The 26,879-nt window shown below is 39.9% G+C and overlaps 1 protein-coding gene across 1 annotated transcript in view; it reads right to left on the minus strand.

Moving 5' to 3' along the window:
* The window catches only part of cubn (cubilin (intrinsic factor-cobalamin receptor)), a 32,312-nt gene continuing 5,433 nt past the window's right edge, over positions 1-26,879 (minus strand). The window contains exons 13-66 of the mRNA XM_053631408.1: positions 26,635-26,869; positions 26,009-26,190; positions 25,740-25,902; positions 24,848-25,038; positions 24,550-24,706; positions 24,125-24,303; positions 23,805-23,970; positions 23,461-23,686; positions 23,215-23,345; positions 22,908-23,094; positions 22,659-22,819; positions 21,933-22,114; positions 21,675-21,831; positions 20,420-20,610; positions 19,453-19,612; positions 17,246-17,427; positions 15,100-15,274; positions 14,768-14,949; positions 14,257-14,413; positions 14,014-14,130; positions 13,812-13,925; positions 13,559-13,687; positions 13,322-13,454; positions 13,002-13,207; positions 12,689-12,870; positions 12,112-12,304; positions 11,791-11,988; positions 11,539-11,685; positions 11,230-11,420; positions 10,754-10,922; positions 10,445-10,616; positions 10,158-10,336; positions 9,850-10,059; positions 9,622-9,762; positions 9,343-9,524; positions 9,000-9,171; positions 8,679-8,876; positions 8,448-8,597; positions 8,220-8,341; positions 7,903-8,128; positions 7,598-7,785; positions 7,328-7,484; positions 7,070-7,219; positions 6,701-6,889; positions 5,823-5,952; positions 4,973-5,190; positions 3,613-3,812; positions 3,291-3,453; positions 2,843-3,051; positions 2,587-2,731; positions 2,286-2,467; positions 1,649-1,814; positions 294-529; positions 1-165 (exon numbers count right to left, since the gene is read on the minus strand). Coding sequence (XP_053487383.1) covers positions 58-165; positions 294-529; positions 1,649-1,814; positions 2,286-2,467; positions 2,587-2,731; positions 2,843-3,051; positions 3,291-3,453; positions 3,613-3,812; positions 4,973-5,190; positions 5,823-5,952; positions 6,701-6,889; positions 7,070-7,219; positions 7,328-7,484; positions 7,598-7,785; positions 7,903-8,128; positions 8,220-8,341; positions 8,448-8,597; positions 8,679-8,876; positions 9,000-9,171; positions 9,343-9,524; positions 9,622-9,762; positions 9,850-10,059; positions 10,158-10,336; positions 10,445-10,616; positions 10,754-10,922; positions 11,230-11,420; positions 11,539-11,685; positions 11,791-11,988; positions 12,112-12,304; positions 12,689-12,870; positions 13,002-13,207; positions 13,322-13,454; positions 13,559-13,687; positions 13,812-13,925; positions 14,014-14,130; positions 14,257-14,413; positions 14,768-14,949; positions 15,100-15,274; positions 17,246-17,427; positions 19,453-19,612; positions 20,420-20,610; positions 21,675-21,831; positions 21,933-22,114; positions 22,659-22,819; positions 22,908-23,094; positions 23,215-23,345; positions 23,461-23,686; positions 23,805-23,970; positions 24,125-24,303; positions 24,550-24,706; positions 24,848-25,038; positions 25,740-25,902; positions 26,009-26,190; positions 26,635-26,869 — 9,336 coding nt within the window. The 3' untranslated portion in view covers positions 1-57. The remainder of the gene's footprint in view (positions 166-293; positions 530-1,648; positions 1,815-2,285; positions 2,468-2,586; positions 2,732-2,842; positions 3,052-3,290; positions 3,454-3,612; positions 3,813-4,972; positions 5,191-5,822; positions 5,953-6,700; positions 6,890-7,069; positions 7,220-7,327; positions 7,485-7,597; positions 7,786-7,902; positions 8,129-8,219; positions 8,342-8,447; positions 8,598-8,678; positions 8,877-8,999; positions 9,172-9,342; positions 9,525-9,621; positions 9,763-9,849; positions 10,060-10,157; positions 10,337-10,444; positions 10,617-10,753; positions 10,923-11,229; positions 11,421-11,538; positions 11,686-11,790; positions 11,989-12,111; positions 12,305-12,688; positions 12,871-13,001; positions 13,208-13,321; positions 13,455-13,558; positions 13,688-13,811; positions 13,926-14,013; positions 14,131-14,256; positions 14,414-14,767; positions 14,950-15,099; positions 15,275-17,245; positions 17,428-19,452; positions 19,613-20,419; positions 20,611-21,674; positions 21,832-21,932; positions 22,115-22,658; positions 22,820-22,907; positions 23,095-23,214; positions 23,346-23,460; positions 23,687-23,804; positions 23,971-24,124; positions 24,304-24,549; positions 24,707-24,847; positions 25,039-25,739; positions 25,903-26,008; positions 26,191-26,634; positions 26,870-26,879) is intronic.

Raw genomic sequence — 26,879 nt, forward strand, 5'->3', positions numbered from 1 at the left:
GTATCTAAGTATATGTATGTGTATTTATATGCATATGTAAATTTTTCCAGCTTCTCTTCAGCTACTCCATGTGAGCCTGAATCCAGAAGGCAACACAACAGACTGGGCATGGAACACAATGAAGACTTGGTGGGAGCTGGCTCTGAATGGGGCTATATTTGTCTCCTACATGCAAAGGGGGGAAAAAAGGAGAAAATTTTAACAATGTGGTACACAACACCATAGTGTTATGTAAGTCTAGAAGATACGTACTAAGGGATATTATACTCTCTACAAAACAAACTGTCCCATACCGTTCCACAGTATGGCCCAACAGGTGGTGAGCTGGCATCTGGACCATCATAAAGTTTCAGATAGTTGTTCTGGCAGTCTCCAGGGTCATCAATGCTAATCTGGTTGAATGTAACCATCACAACTCTTCCACTGGGTGCCCTGATGCCCCACTCACAGTGAGTGCCATTTGGATAGGTAGCAGGGTAATCTGGACTGGTAAAGGAGCCGTGGTCTCCATACAACCCCCCACCACAACCTGAGGAGGAAAATACATGAAGTTAAAACTGTTAGAAAAAATGCTATTGTAAGCTACTTGTGAAAGAACATTTTATAATGTCGATTGTGCTGCATCATGCAAATTTATCTCACGGCTGCGAGTGCCAAGTCAATACACAATCAATGACAATTCAAGACTGTTCCAATCTGCATACTCTGCACTAAACAGCATGCATAAAAAAAAATACAACCCCAATTCCAAAAAAGTTGGGATGCTGTGAAAAAATGTAAATAAAAACAGAATGCAATAATTTGCAAATCTCATAAACTCATATGTTATTCATAATAGAATATAGAAAACATATAAAATGTTTAAACTGAGGAAATGTACCATTTTAAGAAAAAAAATTAGGTCATTTTGAATTTGATGGCTGCAACATGTCTCAAAAAAGTTGGGACAGGGGCAACAAAAGGCAGGAAAAGTAAGTGTTACTAAAAAGAAACAGCTGGAGGAACTTTTGTAACTAATTAGGTTAATTGGCAACAGGTCAGTAACATGATTGGGTATAATAAGAGTATCTTAAGAGAGGCAGAGTGTCTCAGAAGTAAACATGGGATGGTATAATTTTTCTTAAAATGGCACATTTTCTCAGTTTAAACATTTGATATGTTTTCTATCTTATATTGTGAATAACATATGGGTTTATCATTGCATTCTGTTTTTATTTACATTTGACACAATGTCCCAACTTTTTTGGAACTGGGGTTGTAGTAACAAGCTATTTAGTACAGTAGGATACAATCTGTTCCTTTTTTGTCTTATTGTAACATAATATTGGTCACTCATGGTGTTAGGTTTGTTGTTTCATCTCTCACTTTCCTTACTACCGTGATTGGCTGCTAGCTCTCACCAGCCACCATGCAATCAGACCTCATTCATGTCTGAGTAGGGACGATGTCCCTGAACCAGTAATATTTTTTTTACATTTCATCTTCAACAAATTAATCCTATACATTGTTATACTAAATCTGTAATGCTACTTTGTGTCTATGTCTTGGCCATTGTTAAAAGCACAATACAAATAAAATTTAATAGAATTGAATTGACATCCTGTACATATCATTATTAAACATGATCAGTTTATCAGTATGTGCTCACCTTGTGGGGAGGAAGTCCAGGTGATCTCAAAGCCATTTCGGGTAGCTGAGAAATCACTATGGAAGTGCAGGAAGAGTTCGTTGGACTTGGGGAAGATAGGATTGGGCAGTGTGTTCCCACAGTATTTGCCCAGCAGAGGAGCTGTAGGTGTGCTGCCGTTCCTCACCTGAAACACAAACAGGGAACATGACTGCACATCTGAACTATAACAGTACAGTTATAGTACAGCAATAGCAGTTAGATGTGCAAGTAAATTTGTTATCAGATTAAAATTAGCAGATAAACAGTAGTCTGGCAGGGATCAATTGAACAGTGCAGGACAATTAAACTAGGAAACAAAGAACAGTGGAAGTCAGAAACTGCAAAAATCTAAAAAGTGATAGAACACACAGGAAAGTGGCAAAACCTCACAAAGATAGTGAGTGAGAGAACTGGTTTAATATAATTAGTAATCAGGTGAATGGGATCAATATAATATCCAGACTGGAATCAGATGTGAAGTGGATTGACTATATAATATTAAATTGCTCAAGAATTTTACATCCTAATGCCACATGATTAACTTCACACAAGAGCTGTAACTGATTCAAATCAAGGGCTTGGTGATGCGGTTCATCACTTATCATCCTGTTCTCACCTCTAGATAGTCAAAGTTGCAGGAGGAGTGAGACTCCACATCAAAACTGTCAAAGAACAGTGAGATGGAGCTGTTCTGAGGTGAGCGAAGGACAATGGTGCAGTCCATATCATGAGGATACACTGCAGGCCAGCCAGGGCTCTTGAGGTAACCATAAGACTGCTCATATACTCTGCTACATCCTTGTTGATTCCAAAGACAAATATACACAAAGACAATCATTTAGCTATTAAAAAACAAATAAGTGTTCATAAGTATTACATGATCTGTAAATGTGGAAAAGAAACCAATTCTGACACACCAGCCACTTGGTAGGTCAGACTAAAGCCATTGCCAGTGAAAAAGGTATCAGATTGGAAGGTGAGGTGCATGGTCCTGTCATAGCTGTAGAAGTCTGGGATGTGGGAATCTGAACCACAGAACTTATGTGCCTGCCCATAGTCTCCCTAAAAAAGACCAAATATGCATAATGGGTCTTAGAGGAAAAGGAAAAAACCCACTGTTGTAATACAGAAGCGAAATTATGGCTGGTATGTTAACTCAATATGTTAACCTACCACAGGCCAGTCTTTCATCTCCAGGAAGTTGCTGGAGCAGCTTTGGCTGGGCTGCAGATGGAACTGTTGGACTATAATTTTCACTGCCTCCTGTGGTGGAGCATCAAGAACCCAGCGGCAGAAGGTGAAAGAAGGATATGCGTTGGGGTAGAATGGAGAAGTGATGGTCTGAGCTGTGGTTGTTGCATTATATATTCCTCCACATATTCCTGTGCAGATGCAAAAAAAAATCTTTAAGCTAATTCAGTATGCCATATTTTAGACATTAGATGATTCGATCCTTGCTGATCACTTTAATGTGCAGCAAAAACCATGCAAAATAGTGTAAAATCAAATTATTCATGTAGCTATAAAATTAACACAATATTATTTAATTAACAATTAATTAATAATTATTTAATTAATATTAATTAAGCGAAAAATCCTAAGGAAAAGGAGCCTGTCTTACTGTCAACTGCACTGTAGGTGGCGTTAAAGCCTCTGAAAGCCACTGAGCCATCAGTGACAAAGTGCACCGTCAGAAAATTACTGGCTGACACGAAGGCAGTAGGGATTACGGTTCCACAGAATGTTCCAACCAGTGGGTAATTAACACTGTCACCATCATAGATCTACAGAGGTAGAACAACCAGAAATGTTTAAAGAAGGACACTGACGATATACCAAAACATTTCTTCATATATATCATTAAAATGTAGATAAAAGGTCGTTTTAAAGACCAAACAGATTTATATGTATTAGAATTCTTAAATTATTGTTTTTGTCTGTACCTTAACATAATCATATGGACATGAAGAGCCACCCTCCAGCTCAAAAGTGGTGAAAGAGAGGTTGATAGCTTTATTGGTTTCAACACCAATGGTCCAGAGACAGCTCAAGTATGGCTCATACTTTCCATTCATGTCAATGTCAGGAGAACCAAACATCCCAGAGGAGGAGGTAAGGTAGCCTCCACAACCCTGCTGAGTTCCTGAGTGAGCAAGGCAGAGAGAATATTCAAGTGCCTTTCCTAGTTTGCCAACATTGTACAAATACACAGCAGATGGCGGTAAGTGTTCACTTATGTGAATTCCAGCATGTCACTTTTTTTTTTTTTTTTTTTGCAATGCTTTAAGAGGATTAAGCAACACACAATAAAAAACGGGGTAATCATGTAACCATAAACTGAGTAACCTGACCATAATCAGTGTGATTTGAATTTATGATTATGAAAGTACCCTTATGGTACTATACGTGTATATTGTCCTAAATGTCACTCACTCATCTCAATGCTAAAATCAGCTATCCCTAAGGGGTAAAGGAAAATTCCCGAGCCATGTAAAGGAATCACAGTGTGGGAATGAAGGATTCTTATCTAGGATACAAACATAGCAAGCAGGAAGACATACAGATAAAGCTTGCTGGAGGATTTACTAAGCTGGCTTGTTGTTTTTCACACTAAAAACAGCTAATGGGTGTGAATGTAATGGGATTCAAATAAATGCATTAAAATCAAACAGAAATGAAATCTCATATAGGCAACTGAAGAAACATTTCTTCTGTTTGTACAAATTTCAAAGAGACACATAATAAAACATTATCCTTCTGTTTCTGCCCTTTGACAACAGAAGCTGAGAGTGGAACCTTCTTTTTCATGTATTGAGACAAAGACCAAATGGATTGGCATGAATACACTTGCTTGTAACCACTGAGTTATGCTGAACGTGCCTGGCCCTGGAGGACAGAGGATAAAAGTGTGAGGGCAGCTTGTTTTCTATTGTTCACTAAGAGAAAGTAAAATTGATCCATCCAGGCAAGCTCTTGAGGCTCTAAGGTTCTGTCCAATGTGATCTGATTATTCTAAAAATACTGGCACATAAGAACAAAAGCTGTTTTGAAGCAGCAGTTGTTTGCCATGTGAACACCCCAGTTTGGCCCCTCCATCCTCAAACACTTTCTAATGCCTCTGGATGACTCACTCAGCAAATATTCCTGTGTGCCTCCTCTACAGAGCAGTTAAGGTCTATGTAGTAGAACAGCTACTTAAAACTGAAAATAGGGAATTCAGTTATAGGGAATATAGGAAATAGGGAATACACTTATGTAACTGATATTAAGATAGTGGCAGGAGTAGCAAAACAAACACTGTACCCAAAGTTTCTCTGTAGGTTGCCCTCCAACCTTCAGCAGCAACTGATGCATCTGTTTTGAACACAAGAAACATCTGATTGGTCGAAGACTTGAGGGTTGGGGGAAGCACACTGCCGCAAAACCGTCCAAGGAGTGGGGCCAGGGTGTTTGGTCCATCATAAACGGCCACGTAGTCAAAGGCACAGGTAGAGGAGGCTTCCAGGTGGAAACTGTTGAATCTAGCAAGTGGAGTAGCATAATACAATTTGTATTAAAAATAGCACTATATAATTACCCAGAAAGTTCCCTTTGGATGCAAAACATTATCTCTGTATATAGAGCTGGTACTTAAAATGGAAATTTTGAATATGTAAAGGAAACTGCGAAGGAAATATTTCCTCACTGAGACATGACAAAATGTCTCAACGCAGTTGGCTACACAAAAGGTCTAGCACCTGCAAGGGAAACAAATGGAGAGTCACAGTATATATTTCTCACTGCACACCAGGGTGCCTCACTGGGTGAACAGAAGATGGAGGATGCAAGTGAAATGGTAGACTCTGAGTGTTCAAATAATTTGATAAGACACTTCTGGGTTTCATTGCTTTAGAGAAGAGCTGGATCAGTAATATAAAAGTAGTACCGTGCATTACATGTCATATAAATATAAATAGATGAGATAGACGTTTTGTGTGGTTCAAAGATTGTAGGCTGTCCTGATGAAGCACAGTGAGTGTCCTTTCCCAACAGCTGCGTATGGCTGATCCAGTGTTTCAGGGTTAATATTAATATAGCAATCACTATATGAGTCCTGTCTTTCATTAAGTGTGTAAACAGAATCCATGTAATTAAGTATATAACATAGGCTTACTTGAGTTCAACAATGCGATTGTCTTGTAAAGAGATGTGGTAGGTACAGTTCATGTTGTGGTGGTAGTGGATGACGGAGGCAGCAGGACTGCCAATTGTTCCAGTAGTGCCATTGAAAACGCCTCCACATGCTGTAAACACAACAGTAACATTACTGTCCATTTAAATGATAAAGGTACATATTTAAAGACGTCTATACGGTCAAGAACAACACACAGGACAGCACTTATAAACTCATAAAGTACTTATAAGATAGAGCATGTAGGGGCTGCTATGCAAGATCTGGGCCTAGTATCCTACATCATGCCCCATCTTATAGTATACCATTCGACATAAGCTTGTTTCCTCCAGCAAAGAGCTTATAATGAAAGTGTGCAGAAGACCAAATGTCTGACTAAAAGAGAGTTTAGAGAGCACAAATTGTTCAAATAAACTATACAATCATCTAGTGAATGTGAGTGACTGTCCATGTGTGTGTGTGTGTTTGGGTGCTCTCTCAAATCTCCCTTTTTGTTTGAAAAGTGTTGAGTCCTTTCAATCCAATCATTCCACATTTTTTGTACTCAGTGGAAGGCTGTGACATTCCTGCCAACAGGAAACAGGGGTAAACTACCAAAACCCACAGCCAGGGTCACTGCCAAACTACAGGCATAACAGTACCTAAATTCACAAGTGCCCACAGTGTGTACCCTTCTACACATATTATATCAAACCTTACAACTGCATAAATGATTATGTTGCAGTAGTTAGCTTTACTTTAAAAGATATTATTATTAATAGTCATGGTATTAGATTAAGTGCATGTGTCAAATAAATAATATTGGATTATACTGTACGACTGACAACAATGAAAAATATATTTTGTTATATAATACTCACGAATGGCCATATATTCAGCCAGGAAGCCATTGTCATTGATAATGGAATCAGAGTAGAAGTTGATGAGCATGGGACCGAAAGTGGAGAATGGGCCTGGGATGGTGTTGCCACACAACGTGGCAAGAAGATTTCCACTCTCTGAAGAGCCCTTGTAGATCTTTACTCCATCAAAGGAACATGTTGAGTGAGCTAAAACATTCGCCATAAATAAGTAACGTTTTAAGGGTTTGTCTTCCCAAGTGTATTTAAAAACAAGCCTAATCATAATTACATGATTAGCCTAATCATATCAGAAATGCATTCATTACATTTTACTCATTCATAAAAACAGTGTTTTGCAGACTGCACTGATCTTTATGGATGGCCTACCCTCTAACTGGAATGTTCTAAAAGTCACTACAATGACTGTCTGGTCTCCAGCATCTATACGGTAGTCACAGTTGGAGTTGTAAGGGTAGTGATCTGGATAGTTAGGGGATACAACACGACCTGCAGGGGCAGAGAAGTTTGCTCCACATCCTGAAAGACAACAGACCAGCAACATGTAAGGCATAAATAGATTCGATGCAAAAGGGGAAAATTACAGTATGCTCAACAGACCCTAAGATAAAGGCCCAGGATACACACGGGTAAAGAAGGAGGCTGAGAAGCCTTTGCCAGGTGTTTCAGTGGATTGGAAACGGGCAGTTATGATGTTGAAAGGAGCAATGATGGGAGGAGGAGCTATGGAGCCACAGCCTGTTGCCAACAGAGCATCATTCTGCTGTTTGTCACCAGCCCACACCTGAGAAACAAGCAGAAAGAAGACAAATAAATGAAACCCAAATACTCATGGTAGGTTATTAGCATTCCTTCATACAAGTGTAATGCTTGCAGAAATATCTTTCAAATGGCCACCTTGATGTAACTGCTCTGGCAATGTCCGCTGGAGTCAGGTATCTGGAACTCACTTGCAAAGCCCATTTCCAAATGATTACCCTCATGAGCAATGATGGTCCATGAACATTCAGAATTAGATGGGAAGTTTTGGGGGTAATTGGGGGACTTGAAGCTACCCAAGTCAGCATGTATGACCCCACCACATCCTGAAAAAAAAAAAAAAAAGATAACAATTAAAAAACAAAACAAAAAAAAACAAGTGTCAGAAAGATCTGCAGCCAGATAGTAATCAAGTGTGAGCACATTTGTTGGTGACTTCATACCTGAGGAATCCACTGACCAAGTAGCCACAAAGCCTCCTTTGGACACAGTGTGGTCAGCCAGGAACACCACTGATAGCTTATTCGAACCTGACTGGATTGTCCCAGGTGATGTATGACCACAGTATTGTCCAATTATAGGAGCACCTGGCGAACCTCCATTGAAGACTGTTACTGAGTCCCAAGAACACTGGGTGTGTTCTTCCACTTGGAAGTATGTAAATGTCAGCTGGTCAAAGAATATACAATTAGTACACATTTATAGGAATGTAAAACAGTAGTGTGTAAGAATCAAGGTTCATGTGTCAATATAAATTTACAGTGATGGTATGGCCTTCTGGAGCTTCTAAGAGCCAGGCACAGCGACTCGGGCTTGGGTAGTTATCTGGATAACCTGGGCTGTAAATGATCCCTTCCACACCACTTTGCAAGCCTCCACAATCTAAATGATAGGACAGGTCAGTTCAAATCCTGAAACAAATACTTTCAAAGCAATACTTTCAAAGACACAAAGATGGCGATTTGTGTCACCATCTGCAGACTGTTACCTGAGAAATAATATGTAGCTTTGAATCCCAAGTCAACTACCGCTTCATCGGACAGAAAATGAACCCAAAGTTCAGACGTGGACACCACAATGGGGACTGTGGGAAGGGTCTGACCACAAAATCTGGCCAGAAGTTCGCTGTTCACATCACCTAAAAAGTTTATTTAATTATTTATAAACAAACAAACAAACAAACAAACAAACACATATTTTATTATGCAACGTCACTCACCAAGTCTGAACTCAAGGTAATCCCATTCACAGGTCTGATGGTGCTCAAGATGCAGGTCATCTAAGATCACCACAATGGATGAGTTCACATGTTCAGGATTTTGGATCAGCCACTCACAGTTCAGATTGTTGCTGTAGTTACCAACACCATAGTCAGGGGAGGTAAAGTTCCCTGGGGTACTGAGGATTCCTCCACACACTATAAAAGTAAACAGAGACCAACCACAAAAAACATCACATAAGGTTTACTATATGTAGCATATCAACGTTTGAATGTATGCGTAAGTGAATGAAAATACAGACAGACTATGAGTTTGCTCACCTGCTGCCTCATTAGAGGAGTAGTCAGCAGTAAACCCACCATTAGACACGGAGGAATCTGTGACAAAAACAACAGTCATGGTGTTGCCAGAGGACTTCACCTGTGTGCCTGCAGGTACAGAACCACAGAATCGCTGCAACCGAGGGGAATTGGACAAAAAGCCATTGATAACCTTAAAAAAAAAAAAAAAAGTCAGATCAACAAAAAGATTAATGTCACTAGAATTTCAACACCAAGGATTTTTTTTTTTTATATCAAACAGAATTAACAAGTTGATAACTGACTTTATAATCATACCCTGAAATATTTTTTTCCTATAATAGCTAAAATGTAATACCCTCACCTCCACATAGTCAAATGTACAGCTGTTGTGGTCCTCCAGCCGTAGGTCATTAAAAGTGAGGGTGACTCTACGACCCTGAGGCACCGTGATCTTCCAGCGACATAACCGGTTATGAGGGTACAAGTTGGGGTAGTTTGGTGACGAGATGGTCCCAGAGGGTGCATTCAAATCCCCACCACATTCTATAAGAGATAAAGCATCAACCATGATGACATTAAGCCGGAAGCTAATGTTTCCTAATTGTATGATGCTTGTTGTGGTTCATAAAAGTTTACCTACCCTCTACACTGGCTTCAAATGAAAGGCTAAATCCTGTTCCACTTCCACTGCCATCACTGACGAACTTCACATAAGCAAAGCTGTCTCCTGTGTCCACGGGTCCAGGCAGACTGTTTCCACAATACTTTCCTATCAGGCGGCCTGGAGAAGAGTATTAATATTTTACTATATTATAGTACATGTAGTGTATATTCTTGTGCATTATATTATTTATGTTGTTTAACTCACCAGAAGCATTGTACTCTCGTATTTCTACATAATCACTGGTACAGCCAGCAGAGCTCTGCAGGTTGAATGCCATGAAGCTAAGGGTTAAGTAGTGTCCAGTGGGGCCTTCCAAGTACCATTCACAGTTAGAATTGTCTGGGTAATTTGAATCTGGGTATCCAGGACTTTTAATGGTACCACTCTGGCCAATGTACGTGCCACCACATGTAGCTGTTTGGTGGAAGTAAAATACGAATTTCAACTGAATGGAGTCACAAAGATAGAAATCTGAACATGTCTACATACCAATAGATGCAAACTCTTGTTACCTATAGAGTACTTGGCCTTAAAGCCCTTGTGTGTGATACTGTCATCTGTGCGAAAGCGGAGATACATAGCAGAGGCTGTGGAATGTTGGGTAGATGGTTTTGTATTGCCACAGAGCTTGGCAATGAGGTCAGCATTTGAACTGACACCATCACGCACTTCTAAATAGTCATAGGAACATCTAAGAGAGAAGAGAGTGAAAAGATTAGGAGTGTACAGTACGATGTACCAAGGGTATGATAATGGGTAATAGCTATGAATAATGATCAATGAGAAATGCGTCCTATACCCAGTGTTTGGCTCAATGTAGAAATCCTCAAAATCCAATTTCACAGACTCCCCATTAGGAACCATGATAATCCAGACACAGTCAATATTCTGAGGGTAGTTTGATGGATAATTGGGTGATGTAATGTAACCCGGTGGATCTCCATCACTTAACTGAATGGTTCCTCCACAAGCTGAATAAACCCAGTCATTATCAATCTCATTTAATAACGATATGCTGGGTTACACAAGAAGTAAGTAAATCATACCAAGAACATTACTCTGCATGCAATAACCAGATAATTAAGTAATTAATTAAGCTTTGCAGTACCTGTACTATGAGCTTCAAATAACAGTTTAAAGCCAATGCCCTCATTTGAGGTGTCCGAGACAAAGTGCACATGAAGATGGTTGTCAGTGGTCTGTGTAAGAGCAGGGGGGCTGGATCCACAAAGACGACCACCTAAAGAGGGTGCATTACCATCTGGCCCATTCTTCAACTAGAAAACATTACATGATTGACATCATAAAAAAGACGCACGTCTATCTCCAAGTAAGCATAGACCTTTGGGATAAGACACAAAATGTACCATCCAGCACCAGCAAAGTTACTGGGTTTAGCAGCCTGGAAGGATCCTTAAAGTTTCTATATAGAGATTTGGAATAGAGGGTCTGCCTTTCAGAAAGGTTGTAGAAGTTCAAAGTAGAACCTCTTTATAAAGTTAGAACTGTTAACCATGCAAATCACTGTTGATCCCTTTCCCTTTCTAAGAGTGTATGGCTATATTTATCCAAATAAGGTCTTACCTCTAGATAGTCTCCAGAGCTGCATGCTGTGCCAAATCCTTGCACCTGGAAAGGACTCAAGAAAGTAACAGATACTCTATAGCCAGGAGTCACCATCACATGCCAATTACAGTTGAGGCTAGGTTTGTAGTTCTGAGGATAGTGAGGGGAGCTAAGAACTCCTCTGTCTGTATGGAGCAGGCCTCCACATCCTAAAAAACACACATCATAAATGGTACAACTACAAATCAACAGGCAGAGCATGTGTTTTTAATTACCGTTGAAACACAGTCAATGAAAAGAATGTTCCACCATGGTTTTAGAGCTTGCCTTTAGAATAGGAGGCATTGAAGCCACGGCCGTTAATGCTGGAATCAGATGTGAAACGCAGGAACATGGCGTCACCAGTGGAATGAAGAGAACCAGGCAGCTCACGGCCACAAAGCTTTGCCAGCTCTGGTGACAAGTTTGTATCACCTGGGTTACAAAACATCAAAAGTTCATTTTAGCCTGTTTATCTATCATTTTAATCCCATGACAAATATAAAAAGGTGTGAATTAGTCATGGAATTAGAGCCTCACCATCCCTAATGACTAAACTGTCATACAAACACATGGCTTGATCCTCAATGTCCATAAACAGCATATTGAGTTCCACAGTGGAGTCTGGTGACCGGATTACCCATGTACATTCCAGGTTAGGCTCATATTGATTAGGCCAGCCAGGAGAGAAGAGGAACCTTGGAGTGTCTTCAGGCTTCAGAACCCCCCCACAAGCACCTAAAATACAATTTTAACATAGCATGTTTACCACTGGATAAAATGGTCATTTTCCTCTCATATGCGTATGACTTGTAAAAATGTTAAGGAGTAGATAATTTTCTCTTCTGTTCTTCATCACACCTGGTGCTATAGTGGGCAAAGGTCCAGAGCTCTGAACAGCTGTCCACTCCACAAGAAAGCCTCTTCCTCCAATCACAAAGTCCGATTTGAACTCCAGAGTCATGGTGCTACCAGAGCTTCTCACAGGTTGAGGCCGAATCAGACCACAGAAAACTCCCAGGGGATATGCATGGACATTAGGTCCATCGAATATCTGATGAGAAGAAGAGGAAATTAATTTGCACATACCTACGCAGTAGTAGATCATCTTTGAATAGATAAACAGATAGTATATGATTATTAACCAATGGATATTGGGGTATTTCAAACTGGTATAGGTACAGGTCAAAATAAGAGTATGGTATGATTGGTTTGATTCCCATTTAACTTTTTATTTTCTCTTGAGGAAAAATCCTCTTGAGTCTCATTACATTCACCACCCCTTAAAAGCATTTGTGACCAGTCTTCGTCCATTTAATCCTTTGAAAAACATACAAATTTGTACCTTCCCATTTGTGAAAAGTGACTATGAATAAGCATTAATTTCACAGTTCCATTAAAAGCTAAACAAATGCAAAATTTCATTAGCAATGCAAACCTTGAGTTGGTCATAGAAGCAGTTAAATAGATCCTCTATATCAATGTCCAGGAAACGGATCTCAATGTAGGAGTCTCCACTGACGGTGATGGTCCAGCGGTAGTCTGCATTGTTGGGATAAGTACGTGGATACAAAGGTGAAGCAATCTGGCCAGAGCTACCTGTGACATCATTTCCATACACTGAAAAAAATGGATAACAGAATAATGAGGCACTATAAGCGCTATTTATTAATGTAATTGCTGCTTTTACAAGGTCCAAAAAAAAAGGACCTCTAGTATTAGATTGATTATGTGCAGGGGAATAAAATTACAGTGAGTGAATGTGGCCCTGAACCCAGCTCCACTGACAGAAGAGTCTGAGACAAACTTTATCCACAGCACATGACCGATGAGTGAGGTGTAATTAGAAGGAAGGGTGTTTCCACAGAAACGACCAACAAGAGTGCTAGTAGAGTTCCCCTCACGAATTTCCAGGTAGTCATTATTGCAGCCTTGACTCTGCTGCAGCTCAAACAGACTACATTACATAGAGAGAAACAAAATATACATAAAAAAAGCTAATCCCTCACCATTCTCATTCAGCATGCTTTAATTACAAGTATGGTGCATGTAATAGCAAGAAGATGCTTACATGAAAGAGAGCTGAAGACGGTTACCAGGGGAACTAATAATAGTCCATACACACTCAATGTTGGGCGGGTAGGCGCCTGGATAGTTGGGACTGTTGAAGGCCCCCGACTCCATGTGCAGGTTACCACCACAACCTGAGGTAAGAGAGAAGTAGTTAGTAAATGGTTACTTCACAGACAGATATCTGTTTACAAATTGCAATGCATGAATGACTGATGATGACTTATTGCATTCTGACCTGAGGTTGAGGCCATGTACGTTGCCCTGAAACCTTTCTTGGTCACAGATGAATCAGAGACAAAGTTCACCACTAGTGCATTGCTGAATGAGGTGACTGGATGGGGTAAGTCAGTTCCACAATAGCGACCTAAAAAAGCACAAAAGAGTTCCTATACTGTCCTACCTTAAATTATAATTCACTATTATATTTGAGCATCTAAGGTTTAATATTTAGAACATATTTGTGCAAGTTGGCTTTTTTTTTTTTTTACCAAGTACTGGGGCCTCATTATTGTTGCCGTCTAAGATCTCTACAGCATCATGGGAGCAGTTTGTGTTCACCATCTCCAGCTCAAAGTCAGTAAAGGAGAGTGTTATATGATTAACTAGATATGGATGAGATAAAAGCATAAATGGAAATATTATAGAAGGAGAACATAGATTTTAAAAAAAGGTAAGATGTTTCTCACGCACATGGCTCTTGTGCCACAATGATCCAGCTGCACTGCTGATTGTTGGGATATGAGGAAGGGTAATTAGGGGAAGCAATATCACCACCCACATCATCAGCCATGATGGTGGACCCACATGCTGTAAAGAAAAAAAAAAAAAATGTTGCACCACAAGCTTTCTGTAGACAAATGATATAATCCCATATGGCTGCAAAGTAACCTAAAGTGAAATGCTGGAGAACCGAGGAACTGTCATGTGACTAACCCTCTGAGAACTTGGCTCTGAAGCCCTTGTGGTTGTTGCTGACATCTGATCTAAAGCGAACATAGATGACATTCTGCGTGGAGATGACGGGATCAGGTGTGGAAAACCCACATACTTTTACAAGCAGAGGAGAATGCTCTCCTGGTCCATCATGTATCTAAAATGTAAGGAGGAATAACAGACTGAGTCTCTCATTTTAAATAGCTGTGCATAATGCTCTGTATTTAGGGAACAGTCAAGATGTAGGGCTTGAAAATTTTAAATTGAACTGTTGATCATTGGCCTAATTGTTAAACATGACCATACAATGGTCTATGAATAGTCTATAGCTGGTGCATCAATAAATCACTTCTTAATGGCTCTTTAATTTGTAGAATGTGTGTGAAATTAAAGGCAGTCTCCTTTAATTATGAAGTTCTGTGGTGATAAATAATTGATAAGCTACAAAGTCAATTGGCCACACAAAATCCTGCCAAAGCCTGCACGAAGGCACCAAACATAAGTCACTCACAGCCACATAATCCCAGTTACATGTAGTGTGACCCTCAATGTCCATGTCAGTAAAGTTGAAGAGAATCCGGTGTCCAGTGTCCACAGTGATGACCCAGGAGCAATCGGCATTGTTGGGGTAGTTGTTCGGAAACTGAGGAGAATGGATCTCTCCTCTAGGTGCTGTGACAGCTCCGCCACAGCCTAAACATATCAGAATAATAATAATGAAGTTGTGCATTAACAGAAAAAATGATGAGTATTAAGTAGGAGACAATAAAAACCTCAAAAGGGCTTTAGTTGGAATCACATTGTCACCATATATGCAGTATGAGAGTAAAGCTTACTGCCTACCTCCTGAAGTCTCCTGCCAGCTAGCATTGAAGCCCCTCCCACTGCCAACTGAATCACTTTTGAAACGCACAGTGACGGCATTGCCTGTGCTGGACACGTGCAGGGGATTGTTGGGGGGTCGAGTGGTGCAGAGCTGCGCCAGTCTAGGGGAGCTCATGTCAGGACCACCGTAAACCTGCCATGAAAAATGTCCAGGTAAACACATGCTCCTTACTGTATAAATTAGTACAGTGTCATCTGATGCAGTATTAAGGCACTGTAAACCCTTAGGGGGCCACTTTTAGAGTTGAGTTACGCACACGTAGTGAGGATTTAATACCGAAATTGCGCAGAAATAATGTTTTGGACTCTACATTCAAAACACTATGAATTCCATTATTGTTCATTAATGAACAAGCTGTCATGTCACAGCAAACTAGCGACTCCATTTCCCAGAATGCACCGCAAACTACAAGCATGGCCAACGACGACGACTACAACTCCCAAACTACACACAGATATGTTCACCTTCCCCAGAAGATTAATCACACACACCTGTCCCCAATCACAAACACCTGTTCCCAATCACACCACTCTTTACTAGACCTTTGCGAAGTAAACGCTCAGCTGATCTAGTCTCTGTCGTTACCAAACCATTCTATTGTGTTGTGATTCTGGTTCCTATTCTGTTTTGACCTTGACTCTGATTATCTGCCTTACTTGCTCTAGTCTCTTTGCCTGATTGTTTGACCTCTGCATGTCCTCATTGTTGATTTTGCCTTGCACTTTGGATTATATTCTCTTCAATAAAAGCTCTTAACTACACTTGCTTCCGTCTTAACCGCCATGATATGGCACAAGCGATGAACACTTGGTGTGCTGGCCGTGTTTTTCTGAAACCTTGGCATTATTTTATTAATTTTACAGTTCAAAATAGCCAATTAAAAGCATGTATTAAAACAGCCTGATTTCTGCACACACAATATGATTTCACTGCTTCACTGGTGGCTTCATTAATTTATGCACGCAAAAAACTGTCAGTGCAGGATTTGTAAGTTAATATACAAAATAATAGCATGTGCTTGATCGAGTGCTGTTTCATAATGGGTGGAAGCCATATTATTAAATGAAACCAAATTTGTAGTAATTAATGTGTTCATTACAACTAGAACTATTCTAAATATGACTAGCTTTCCCTGTATAAATAATGATGTAACCTTTTGACGCAAGTCAACAAGTTTCCAATTCTGAATACAGCCCTGTATGTGAAGAAACATTGCTTTTGTATATATTGCAGTAATGAAACTGAGTTGCAGATGGATGAGACCAAAAAAAAAAAAAAAAGCACCTTATGCTAAAATCTTTGTTTATGAACAAAAGGCTACAGGGCCACAATATTAGGAAAAGAGTTAGCAGAGCTAGCAAGAAATTACACTGCCACACTAAAATTAGCAGGCTGGTGTGCATTTGTGCATATATGAGTGTGTGCTTTGGAGAGAGATGGAAACAAAGCCTGTGCTCTAATTGTTGATTTCCACTTTTCTTCCACCCTGCTAACTCCATTCACTGCTATTGTGGAGGTCAGCATTCCAAAGGTCTGAGATACTCTCACACACACACCCCTAACAGTGCCCACTGAGTCTGCTGTGTGCCAACAGGCTGCACACACACACACACACACACACACACACACACACACACACACACACACACACACAGTGTGATCTGATCACTGCTATGCAACACTATGAAGTGTTGAATTCTATAACAAATTCATATCCATTCATATTCATATCTGTTATTATGCATTACTAAGTGTATTTTGTAACGCGTGATAAATAGTAATTGTGTTTTGTATTAGGTAGAGTCATATCAGTACAAATTTAGAGATGCAAGCTGAGGAGACTGTGTCTCTGCAAAACAATATACTGTCATGTGTTTTATTGTTCAATAGGTGATGATTTACTTGTGGGCTTACAAATGGACCTCAATGTGACATTCTTTAACTGAGCAACATGAGCTTATATTTGTGCTACATGTGTGTTCATGATGAACGCTAGTCTTTTTATAATATCAGTTTGATTTTATTAGTGGCATGGCAATGGAGCTCTTATGAAGAAGGTTGCACAATAGCAGAAAGGCAGGGATGAATATAACTATGCTTTACCTCGAGCATGTCATAGTCACAGTCAGGATGGTACTCAATATCAAACTCATGAATAGTGATGGTGATACTGCTGCCAGGGCTGGTCTGGATGTACCACACACACTCCCGGTTGTCTGGATATTTATTAGGATAGCCAGGGCTGTTGAAGGAGCCAGCTGGCCCAGTGAGATCTCCACCACAGCCTGCAGGGGGAAATAACAAGCCTGAATATGACACGAATGACCTTCCTGTAAAAGCTCTCATGAAAAGAGAGGTTGCCATGCCAGCTTTGTGTTTACCATTACTTCATGTCCTTTAAAAGCATTAAATCCTGTTATGTTTGAGGTCACTTAATATCATTTAACTACGATATAACCGTGCCCATGTCAAAAGGGAGGACTGAATATTGCACATGATATTTAAATTGAATAAGCACATGGTACTTAATGCTGAATAAGCATATGATGTTAAATATTGATATTTTCAATAATTCCTTCTGTAGAGAAATGACCTAAAATGACAGAAGAAGCTGTGATTGATTAAGTGTAAGAAAGTCAGGTACAGAGGAAATCCTGGTGAGATGACTCGGGGGAAGAGAGTATTTTAATGTCTATGATCATTTGAAAAAATGTGAAAGCATATTAGAGATGATTTGAAACACTGTGGAAATGTGATTACTTTAAAGAGGCACCTCTGATTGTTGGTGATGCATGATGTGTCTTCTGGAATGGCTGTATAACTCTCTCTCATCAGTAACATAACGTTCAGCACAGTCTAAGAAGAAGCTCTGCACTCTAATTTGTGCCAAACTTTAAAAAAAATCTTTAATCAATAACATCAATCTATTACACCGACAGACCACATGGGAAATGAAGATTGGATGCGAGTTTCTCCGAATAGAAGTTGTTGTTTTGTTAATTATAGATATAATAATGTTCACTAATCTGCCCTAGTCTTTGAAAAAACTCAATTAAAAACTATTGGCTCCCACTTTCCCCCATTTCCATCCATTTTTTCTTCTTTATTCCTTCTTTCCTTCTTTATTCCTTCAGAACAAGGCCACTGTATTAGTTCTGCATTATAATAACTTTATAATAAATTTAGAGAGTGCTATACTTGTTTCAGTGCTTTATACAGTGCTGGCCCTTAGTCTGCTGTCCCACTAAGAAATAAATGCAGCCACACCCATTATCCCAGTGACTCATTATCTCTGGGCATTAACTCCACAACACACACTCTGTCACACTCTGGCAAGCCAACCACTGCTACAACACAATACACACTGACACAAAGTACTACCACCATACACTTTACAAACTTCTAGTCCTCATGAATTAATACTCTTAATATTATTATTATTATTATTTTACTAAACAGTTGGCTGAACAGTTTTTGGCAAAACAATATACCCAAATGACCTCAATGACAGACTGGACTTGCCAGTGATGTCAATGAAACCATGGTTGGGTTGCAATAGTAGTATGGAATGTTCTTTTTATGAAGTATTTTGCAGGATTTTCCACACTCCCATTCTGGAAAAGATGATTAAGGACAGCCCCTATCCACACAGGCTTACACTGTTAGTGTAATATGTAAATTTACAGTGTATGCAGAGCACCTTAAACTTATGAAACTGTCCAAAAGGGGGTGAGTGTGATAAGGAATTGCATGTGAAGTCTACAGCATGTATAGTATGTGTAAATTGTATGCATAAATATAAATATATATGAAATATAAATATAAATATGTAGACCCTGCTTCCATACAGTTGTACAGAATCTAATTCTGTTTCTCTTAGTGAACCATTTACAGTGTCATGCTTAACATTAATCAGTACAGGTGAAAAGGGAAGGTGAAAAGGGGATACATTTCTCACATATCCAGTGACATCCTAAGGGTCATTCTGAGGCAGAGTGATAATCACTACAGGCGGCTGTGGCTCAGGTGGAAGAGCAGGTTGTCCACTAATCGTAGGGTTGGCGGTTCGATTCCCAGCCCACATGACTCCACATACTGCAGTGTCCTTGGGCAAGACACTGAACCCCAAGTAGCACCTTGCATGGCAGCTCTACTACCATTGGTGTGTGAGTGTGTGTGTGAATGGGTGAATGAGGCACAGTGTAAAGCGCTTTGGATAAGAGCGCTATATAAGTGCAGACCATTCACTAACCCAGGATTTCCTCTGACCTGCTTTGCATTTCCTTTGCCTTATTTCTTTTTCTCCCTACCATTTTGGTACCAGAGCATCTGGAAACCAGTTCTGGAATCCAGAAAATCAGAGTGGAACACAATGTGCAGGCTGGTCCCGGAGGTAGTGTTTGCTGGAGGAGGTACATCCGCACAGAATCGACCAATTAGAGGAGCTTGTGCATTTGGACCATCATGAAGCTAGACACACATAAAGAGGTAAAATCATGATTTCTTCTGTGTCTGTGTTGGGGGATCATACGGGTACTTAGAGTGCAAAATAATGTAAGGCACAGGTTAGAAAATTTTATACAGGTAACTAATCAGAATCTATTAGTAAAAATAATTTTGTCTCTACTTAAAATGTAAAGCACATTGTTCTTTTTTGTTTCGAGTACAACACCATGGAAACAAAATAACGCACTCTATTTTCTTATCTTCAATTTTGAATGAGCACATCAGAGCTGAGCACAGAGCATGTGAACACAATGCAACAACATAGACACATTTTACATTCCAGTGCTGTTGTTTTTTTCCTTTGCTGGGCAGAACTGACATATTCCTGGGGGTATGGGTAAAACAAAAAGTTCACTGTTGATGAAGACAGCCTGAGGAAAGACTGCCTTTGAATGAGCCTACAATAGAAAATCCCCCATTTCTCCTGTGGGCCCCATGATGTCATGGCTGTTTGGATCACCGTGGTGATGAAGGAACCAAGTATAAACTCATTCTCACTAACTGAGAGATTCAAAACTTCTGTCAGTGAGTGAGCAAGAATAATTCAGTGACTGCTTTAAGAGATCCCTAGTGCAGCTCCCTATTATATCACTCAGAGGTTAATAGCATTAGACAAAGATAATGCCAGCCTATATAATATGGTCCAATGTTATAATCAAGGTTTAGTTTTGTAAATATTCATAAAGGATGTGACACCAATTCTGAATGTTACATAGAGAGCTTTTCACGGAAAAGGCTTTCATCTGACATTTACCTCCAACTCAAACTTACCTCCAAGTAGTCAAAGATACACCTGGGTAAGAAACCCTCAAGATTAAAGGCAGTGAAGGTATAGTTGATGGTGTTGCCCATGGTCACCTGGATGGTCCAACTGCATCTAGCATCAACTGGATAGTTGTTGGGAAAGTTCTGACTCTCAATCACACCATTTGTCTGGTTGGCAATTAGAATACCCTGACAATCTGTGGAGGATCACATTAACATTAACAACAGTGACACCCTATGATGTGCAATTATGTGTTTATTTGCCATGAAAAATGATACTGCACACTGGGACATATATATTGATATACACTATATGGCCAAAGGTTTGTGGACGCCTGACCATCCCACCCATATGTGCCCCCCCCCCATATGTGCCCCCCCTTTGCTGTTATATTCTTCTGGGAAGGCTTTCCAGCAGATGTTGTAGCATGGCTGTGGGGATTTGCCCAATCAGCTACAAGAACATTATTGAGGTCAGGCACTGAAACCGGGCAAGGAGGCCTGGGACACAGTCTGCATTCCAGTTCATTTCAAAGGTGTTCAGTGTCAGGGCCAGGGCTCTGTGAAAGGCCATCCACTCTAACCTTGACAAATCATGTCTTTGTGGACCTTGCTTTGTGCACAGTTTGGGCTCCTTAGTTCCACTGGAGGGAGATTATAAAGCTACAGCATGAAGTGACACTCTATAAAATTTTGTGCTTCCAAATTTGGTGCAACAGTTTGGGGAATACATTATATATATATATATATATGATATTACAATTTATTTATTTACCACATACTAATTGATTATTAATGATTTATTCTGTGTGCAATACTAAAAAGATCAGGTTTTCTTTTTCTGGACAGAGGATCTAAATATGTAATCTAGCAGTAAAAGTGTACTGATAAAAAAAAAAAAAAAAAAAAAAAAAGCATGAGAAGTAAGAGTCAAATTGGCTAATGCCACTGCAGAGAAACAAATAAAGGCAGATTTATTGCACGTGATCTCTCAAATGCTAAGTTGAATTTCCACAAATTTCACAGGGGACAAAGAAAAGCCTCCTGGACATTGTTCAGTGCAAAGTGCACCTTCCTGCCAGTTACCCACAGCTGCATTTTGAAACCAACCTGGCCATTTATGTATTACACTGAAATTGAACAATGGGCCAGAAATGCAGAGGAACTCATTATAGCTACACCAATTCATGAAATGAAATCATTAAAAAATATTAAGTGAAACTTGACATAGTTCTTTTATCAAGCATCTCTGTTCACTTACTAGAAATATAGGAGGCTACAAAGCCCCCTGCACTGATGATGCTGTCTGTGCGTAGTTTAACATACAGATGTTCTTTGGAGGAGTTAATGGGGGCAGGAAGCTGGTTCCCACATAGTTTGGCCAACTCAAGAGCATTTGAGCTGTTTCCATCATATACCTGAGAATGCACACGCATATATATGCAAAAGATAAATTAGTTTAGTAAAAACATACTGAATGTTCTTAAACACTTCAAGTGAAATGAGTGCCTGTTCGTACCGCCAGGTAATCATAACTGCAGCCAGTGCTGGATTCGAGATGAAAGTCTCCAAAGCTGAGCTGGATCTTACTTCCTGCACTGATTTTAATGTGCCAGTAGCATTCAGCATTGGGGTGGTAGGGCAGGGGGTAGTTAGGGGATGTGAAACTACCAACACTGGTAGTCAGAGTTCCTCCACAACCTAGTGCATGAATGAGTGCATTAGTAGGAAGGGGTTGGAGTGCCAAGACATTGCAAAAATAAGATATGATAGAGCAAATATCCATACAGTATATGCTGTAGAACATATATAATGGTGTTTTCCAAACAGTCCACATTTTTGGTCTCTTCCAACTCCCAACAAACCTGTACCAGCTATTCAGTGTTATAGATACTATTCAAATATTAAGCTCATTATAGCTCCAACAAATAGCCAGAATATGATTGTGCTCATTTAAATAGAGATCCCCACCCCCGTAACTTTCCACTGTCAAAACACAGGCTCATGTTGACATTATTTATAGGCCTATTTGTACTTCAGTGATTAAGATTTGGAACCCATAATTGATTCAAGTGACCAGACAAACTGGCTAATTCATATAAACCAGCACTCAATAAAAAAAATACAACTTTTACAACAGTGTGGGTTGTGATTTCCACTGCTGCAACAAAAAGATCCACTGGTCTAGGGTTCATGAAGGCTGGTTGGGAAAACATTGTAATATGTCAAAGGAATTTTCAAATACCTGTCTGTGTGCCATCCCAGTGTGCAGAGAAGCCTTTATAAGTGATTGATGAGTCTGAGCGGAATTTGATCCACAGTCTGTTACTATGTGATAGCACTACAGGCGGAGCCTTGGTTGAGCAGTATCGACCGATTAGAGGTGATGTTTCATAGCCGCCATCTCTGCAAGAAAGAAAAGTCTATGTCAGGACAGCATTAAGAAAGAACAGTACAATAGATACAGGGCATTTTAAAAAGGTGATTTCCATACCTGATTTCCACATAGTCAAGTACGCAGTTGCTGCCACCTTCCAGCTCAAAATCTGTGAAGTTCAGCATGATCTGACTGTTGACCTCGACTATAATTCTGAAGATGCACTCGCGGCTGTTGGGGTAGTTGTTGGGGTAGTTGGGTGAGGTGAACACTCCAGTTGGAGTTGTGAACACTGCACTGCAGTCTAGAGACACACACATTTGTCAATGCAAAGGTGCAAAGGAACATTTTCATGGTTTATTGTTTATAATATTATTTAAACACACTGTAAGGTTTTATCCATCTAGTTATTTTGATATCCTACCTGTGCTAGCATTGACTGAGACATAATTAGCCGCGAATCCTTCAGTTGCCATGCTGGAGTCTGTGACAAACAGGACGGTCATGAGGTTGTCAGTGCTGGTCAGTGAGGGAGGAACTGACCGTCCACAGTACCTGAGAAAAAGAGTGCAAATGGGAGCTAAATGCTAAATACATAAAATGATTATAAAATTGTGTTAAGTTAGGTTTTTTTGCATCCAACATCGAATTGATGTTGACAAGCTCTTACCTGCCCAGAAGATGCCCAGTCTGAACTGTGCCATTGTCATATACCTCCACATAGTCAAAATCACAGTTAACATGGTACTCCAGGTTGAAGGAGGTAAAGGACAGCCGGATGATATTTCCAGGAGCTACAGCAATGTGCCAGGAGCAGTTGGCACCATGAGGGTAGTTGGTAGGGTGACCAGGACTAGTAAAGCTACCTGTAGGAGCTGTGAGAGTGTCTCCACAGCCTGTTTATAAAATCAGATCAATACATTAAGATCTCTGAGAGTTACACACGACATCAACTTTCAACTATTTTATAGCAGGGAACAACCCATACAGCGCAATGACACTATGATACATTACCTTCCATAACAGATGCATACTCTGCAGTGAAGCCATGATTGCTGACTGAAGCATCAGTACTGAATGCTATATACATTTGTTTCTGTGTGGACTGCAACATACTGGGAACCTGATTTCCACAATATCGTCCAATCAAGGGAGAGCTAGATGTAGCACCATCTCTTATCTAAGAAAGAAGACCACTTGATATTTATGATGCGTTTTTCTTTGTATGCTATAATGTCCATAAATCTACTACTGTATGTAATGCATTCAGTCAATGAGAAATAGAGAGAAATCCTTTTTGCGTGGTAAAACTATATAGGGAAAAAGGTATGTACCTCCACATAGTCAAATGAGCAAGCTGCATTGCCCTCGACATCAAATGTAAGGAAGTTGAGTGTCACAACGTAACCCGTGGGCTGATTGATGACCCACTCACACATCTTGTTGTGAGGGTAGGGGTCAGGGTGAAGGGGTGTGCGAATCTGGCCTGAGCCTGAGAGAGTTCCTCCACAGCCTGAAAGAGACAAATGTCTTCCTTTACAAATCAGGATATAATATTTATACTGTACTCATAGGGCATAAAGACATTTTGTTAGATTCATTAAAACATCCAGCTCCAGTCATACAACTAATACACCTCTCAGTTTTTGACCTAGTAATCATCAAAAGGCATATTTCCTTAACAGTGGTGATTGATGGCATGCATTAAAACTAGCCATGATTGCCTTCACAGTCTCAGTGGTATACAAATAAGTCTTACTGATTTCATATACAGCCCTAAAGCCAGCAAGACTGACAGAGCTGTCAGATTTGAAGCGAATCCAAAGGGCATTAGCAGATGACAAGATGGGGGCAGGTAGTGTGGTACCACAGTACTTTCCAAAAAGTGGGGCCGTTTCCCCTGGGCCATCACGCACCTGAGACAAGAAATACAGTACACTTCTGTTAAAGCACCATTATTTATTATTAGCCATTCTTATAGCTCCCAAAACCCACGCACAGGCTGTCTTTCTCCCTTTCTGCAATCTTTCACACAAACACACAGAAACAAAAAATACCTCTACATAATCAAGTTCACAGCCATTGTGATGTTCCAGTTCCATGTGTGTGAAGTTGAAGGCAACCCGTTCACTTCGAGGCAGCCGAATCAGATAAATGCACTGTTTGTTATGTGCATAGTTATTAGGCCAGTTAGGGGAAATGATAATGCCTTGACTTTCTGTGTATGTGCCTCCACATCCGGGGTCAGCTACAACACACAAAGACAATTTGTACATTAAAGGTTAAGAAATAAACTTTCTGGTATAATTAAGTCATAGGCTCAGTTGGCAGAGCAGGTTGTCCACTAATCGTAGGGTTGGCGGTTCGATCCCCGGCCCACATGACTCCACATGCCGAAGTGTCCTTGGGCAAGACACTGAACCCCAAGTTGCTCCCGATGGCAGGCTAGCGCTTTGCATGGTAGCTCTGCTGCCATTGTTGTGTGAGTGTGTGTGAGAATGGGTGAATGAGAAACAGTGTAAAGGGCTTTGTAGAACCACTAAGGTTAAAAGGCACTATAAAAGTGCAGACCATTTAATGAAGGAATAAATTAATACATGCATGGAACATTCTTGTAAACTATTTTCATGAACTTTGAAATCTCTTCTGGATATCCTTTATCATTTACTAGTCATAAAATTGTTTATAACTACTTTATGAGGCCATGGCATGGAAATAAAATGCAGGATTTATAGCTTTACCCATATTTGCTTAGGCATAACTCAACCCTAATTAAATATTTAAATACCAAGGAAAGAGCGATCAGATAATTAACACAGCACATTCTGTGTGGATATTAAATATCATATCATATAAGTAAAAGAGAACAGAAGTCATATGTGCTGTATATTTTACAATCCCATAATCTTAGTGTCGGCAGTTGACACAACAATTACCACCTATACTCACTTTGAGAGGTGGTGTATGTGATATGGAAGCCCTGGTCACTGATAACAAAATCAGAGTGGAAGTGGATCCAGGCAGCAGGGCCCGTGGTCTGCAGTGGTGGTGGAGAACCACTGCTACAGTATCGGTTTAGAAGTGGGTCCTCAGGGAGCAGCCCGTCTCTGATCTAGAACACAAAGAGTGAATCAGTGTGTGGGTTTCAATAAAATCTATGCTTTAAAGACAAAAAATGGCGTTGAAGCTGTGCATCGAAAGGTCAACTGTCGACCTACTTCAAGATAATCATAGTTGCAGTCAGGATGGTGCTCAAGACTGAGTGTTCCAAAAGCAAAGGTAATGATCAGCGCTGGACCAACATCTATTGTCCAATAGCAGTCACGGTTTGGTGGGTAGTTGCCTGGGTAGCCAGGTGATTTGATGTCACCGTACGGATTGGTCAGATGGCCACCACATACTGGGGACAAAATAAATGAAAGAATGAATGAATGTATAAATTAATAAATAAACATCAATAATAACAATAATAATAATAGCTTTATTTATTTGGCATGCAATATAATCTATAGGAAATATATACAATAAAATATCAATTAACAATTTACTTAAGGGCAATATTCATAAGGCTATATGACAACTGATAAACATACATAAACATTTATAATATAAACATACATAACATACATAAATATTCATAAAAGCTTACCTGTTTCATAAACATGGGTAATAAAATCAAATTAGACATATAGTGTAAAGAAAAGCCAAACAAAAATAACTATTTGAAAAGTGCTAAAAGGGTGTTGTGGGAGGAATTTCCATAGCTTTAGATAAATAATTGTGGTTTAGAAACAGTTCGAAATATAGCTCACTATAATGTAGAGCTGAACACATTAGGAAATACCTGGTTCTTGGGACTGCCAGGCCACAGTGAAGCCACCCTTGTTGATTATGTGATCAGAGCGGAACCAGAAGTACAAAGAGTTGTGGGAACTGAAGAGCTCAGCTGGGGCATTAGTGCCACAGTATTTGCCAAGCATGTAGGCAGATGCGCTCTCTCCATCATGGATCTGTAGGAAGTCAAAACTGCACGTGGAGCTTTGCTCAAGGTCAAAAAAAGGGAATGTGATCCGCAGAATCTGGTAGAGA

Source organism: Ictalurus furcatus, chromosome 1, assembly GCF_023375685.1.
Source record: "Ictalurus furcatus strain D&B chromosome 1, Billie_1.0, whole genome shotgun sequence".
Taxonomy (NCBI): domain Eukaryota; kingdom Metazoa; phylum Chordata; class Actinopteri; order Siluriformes; family Ictaluridae; genus Ictalurus; species Ictalurus furcatus.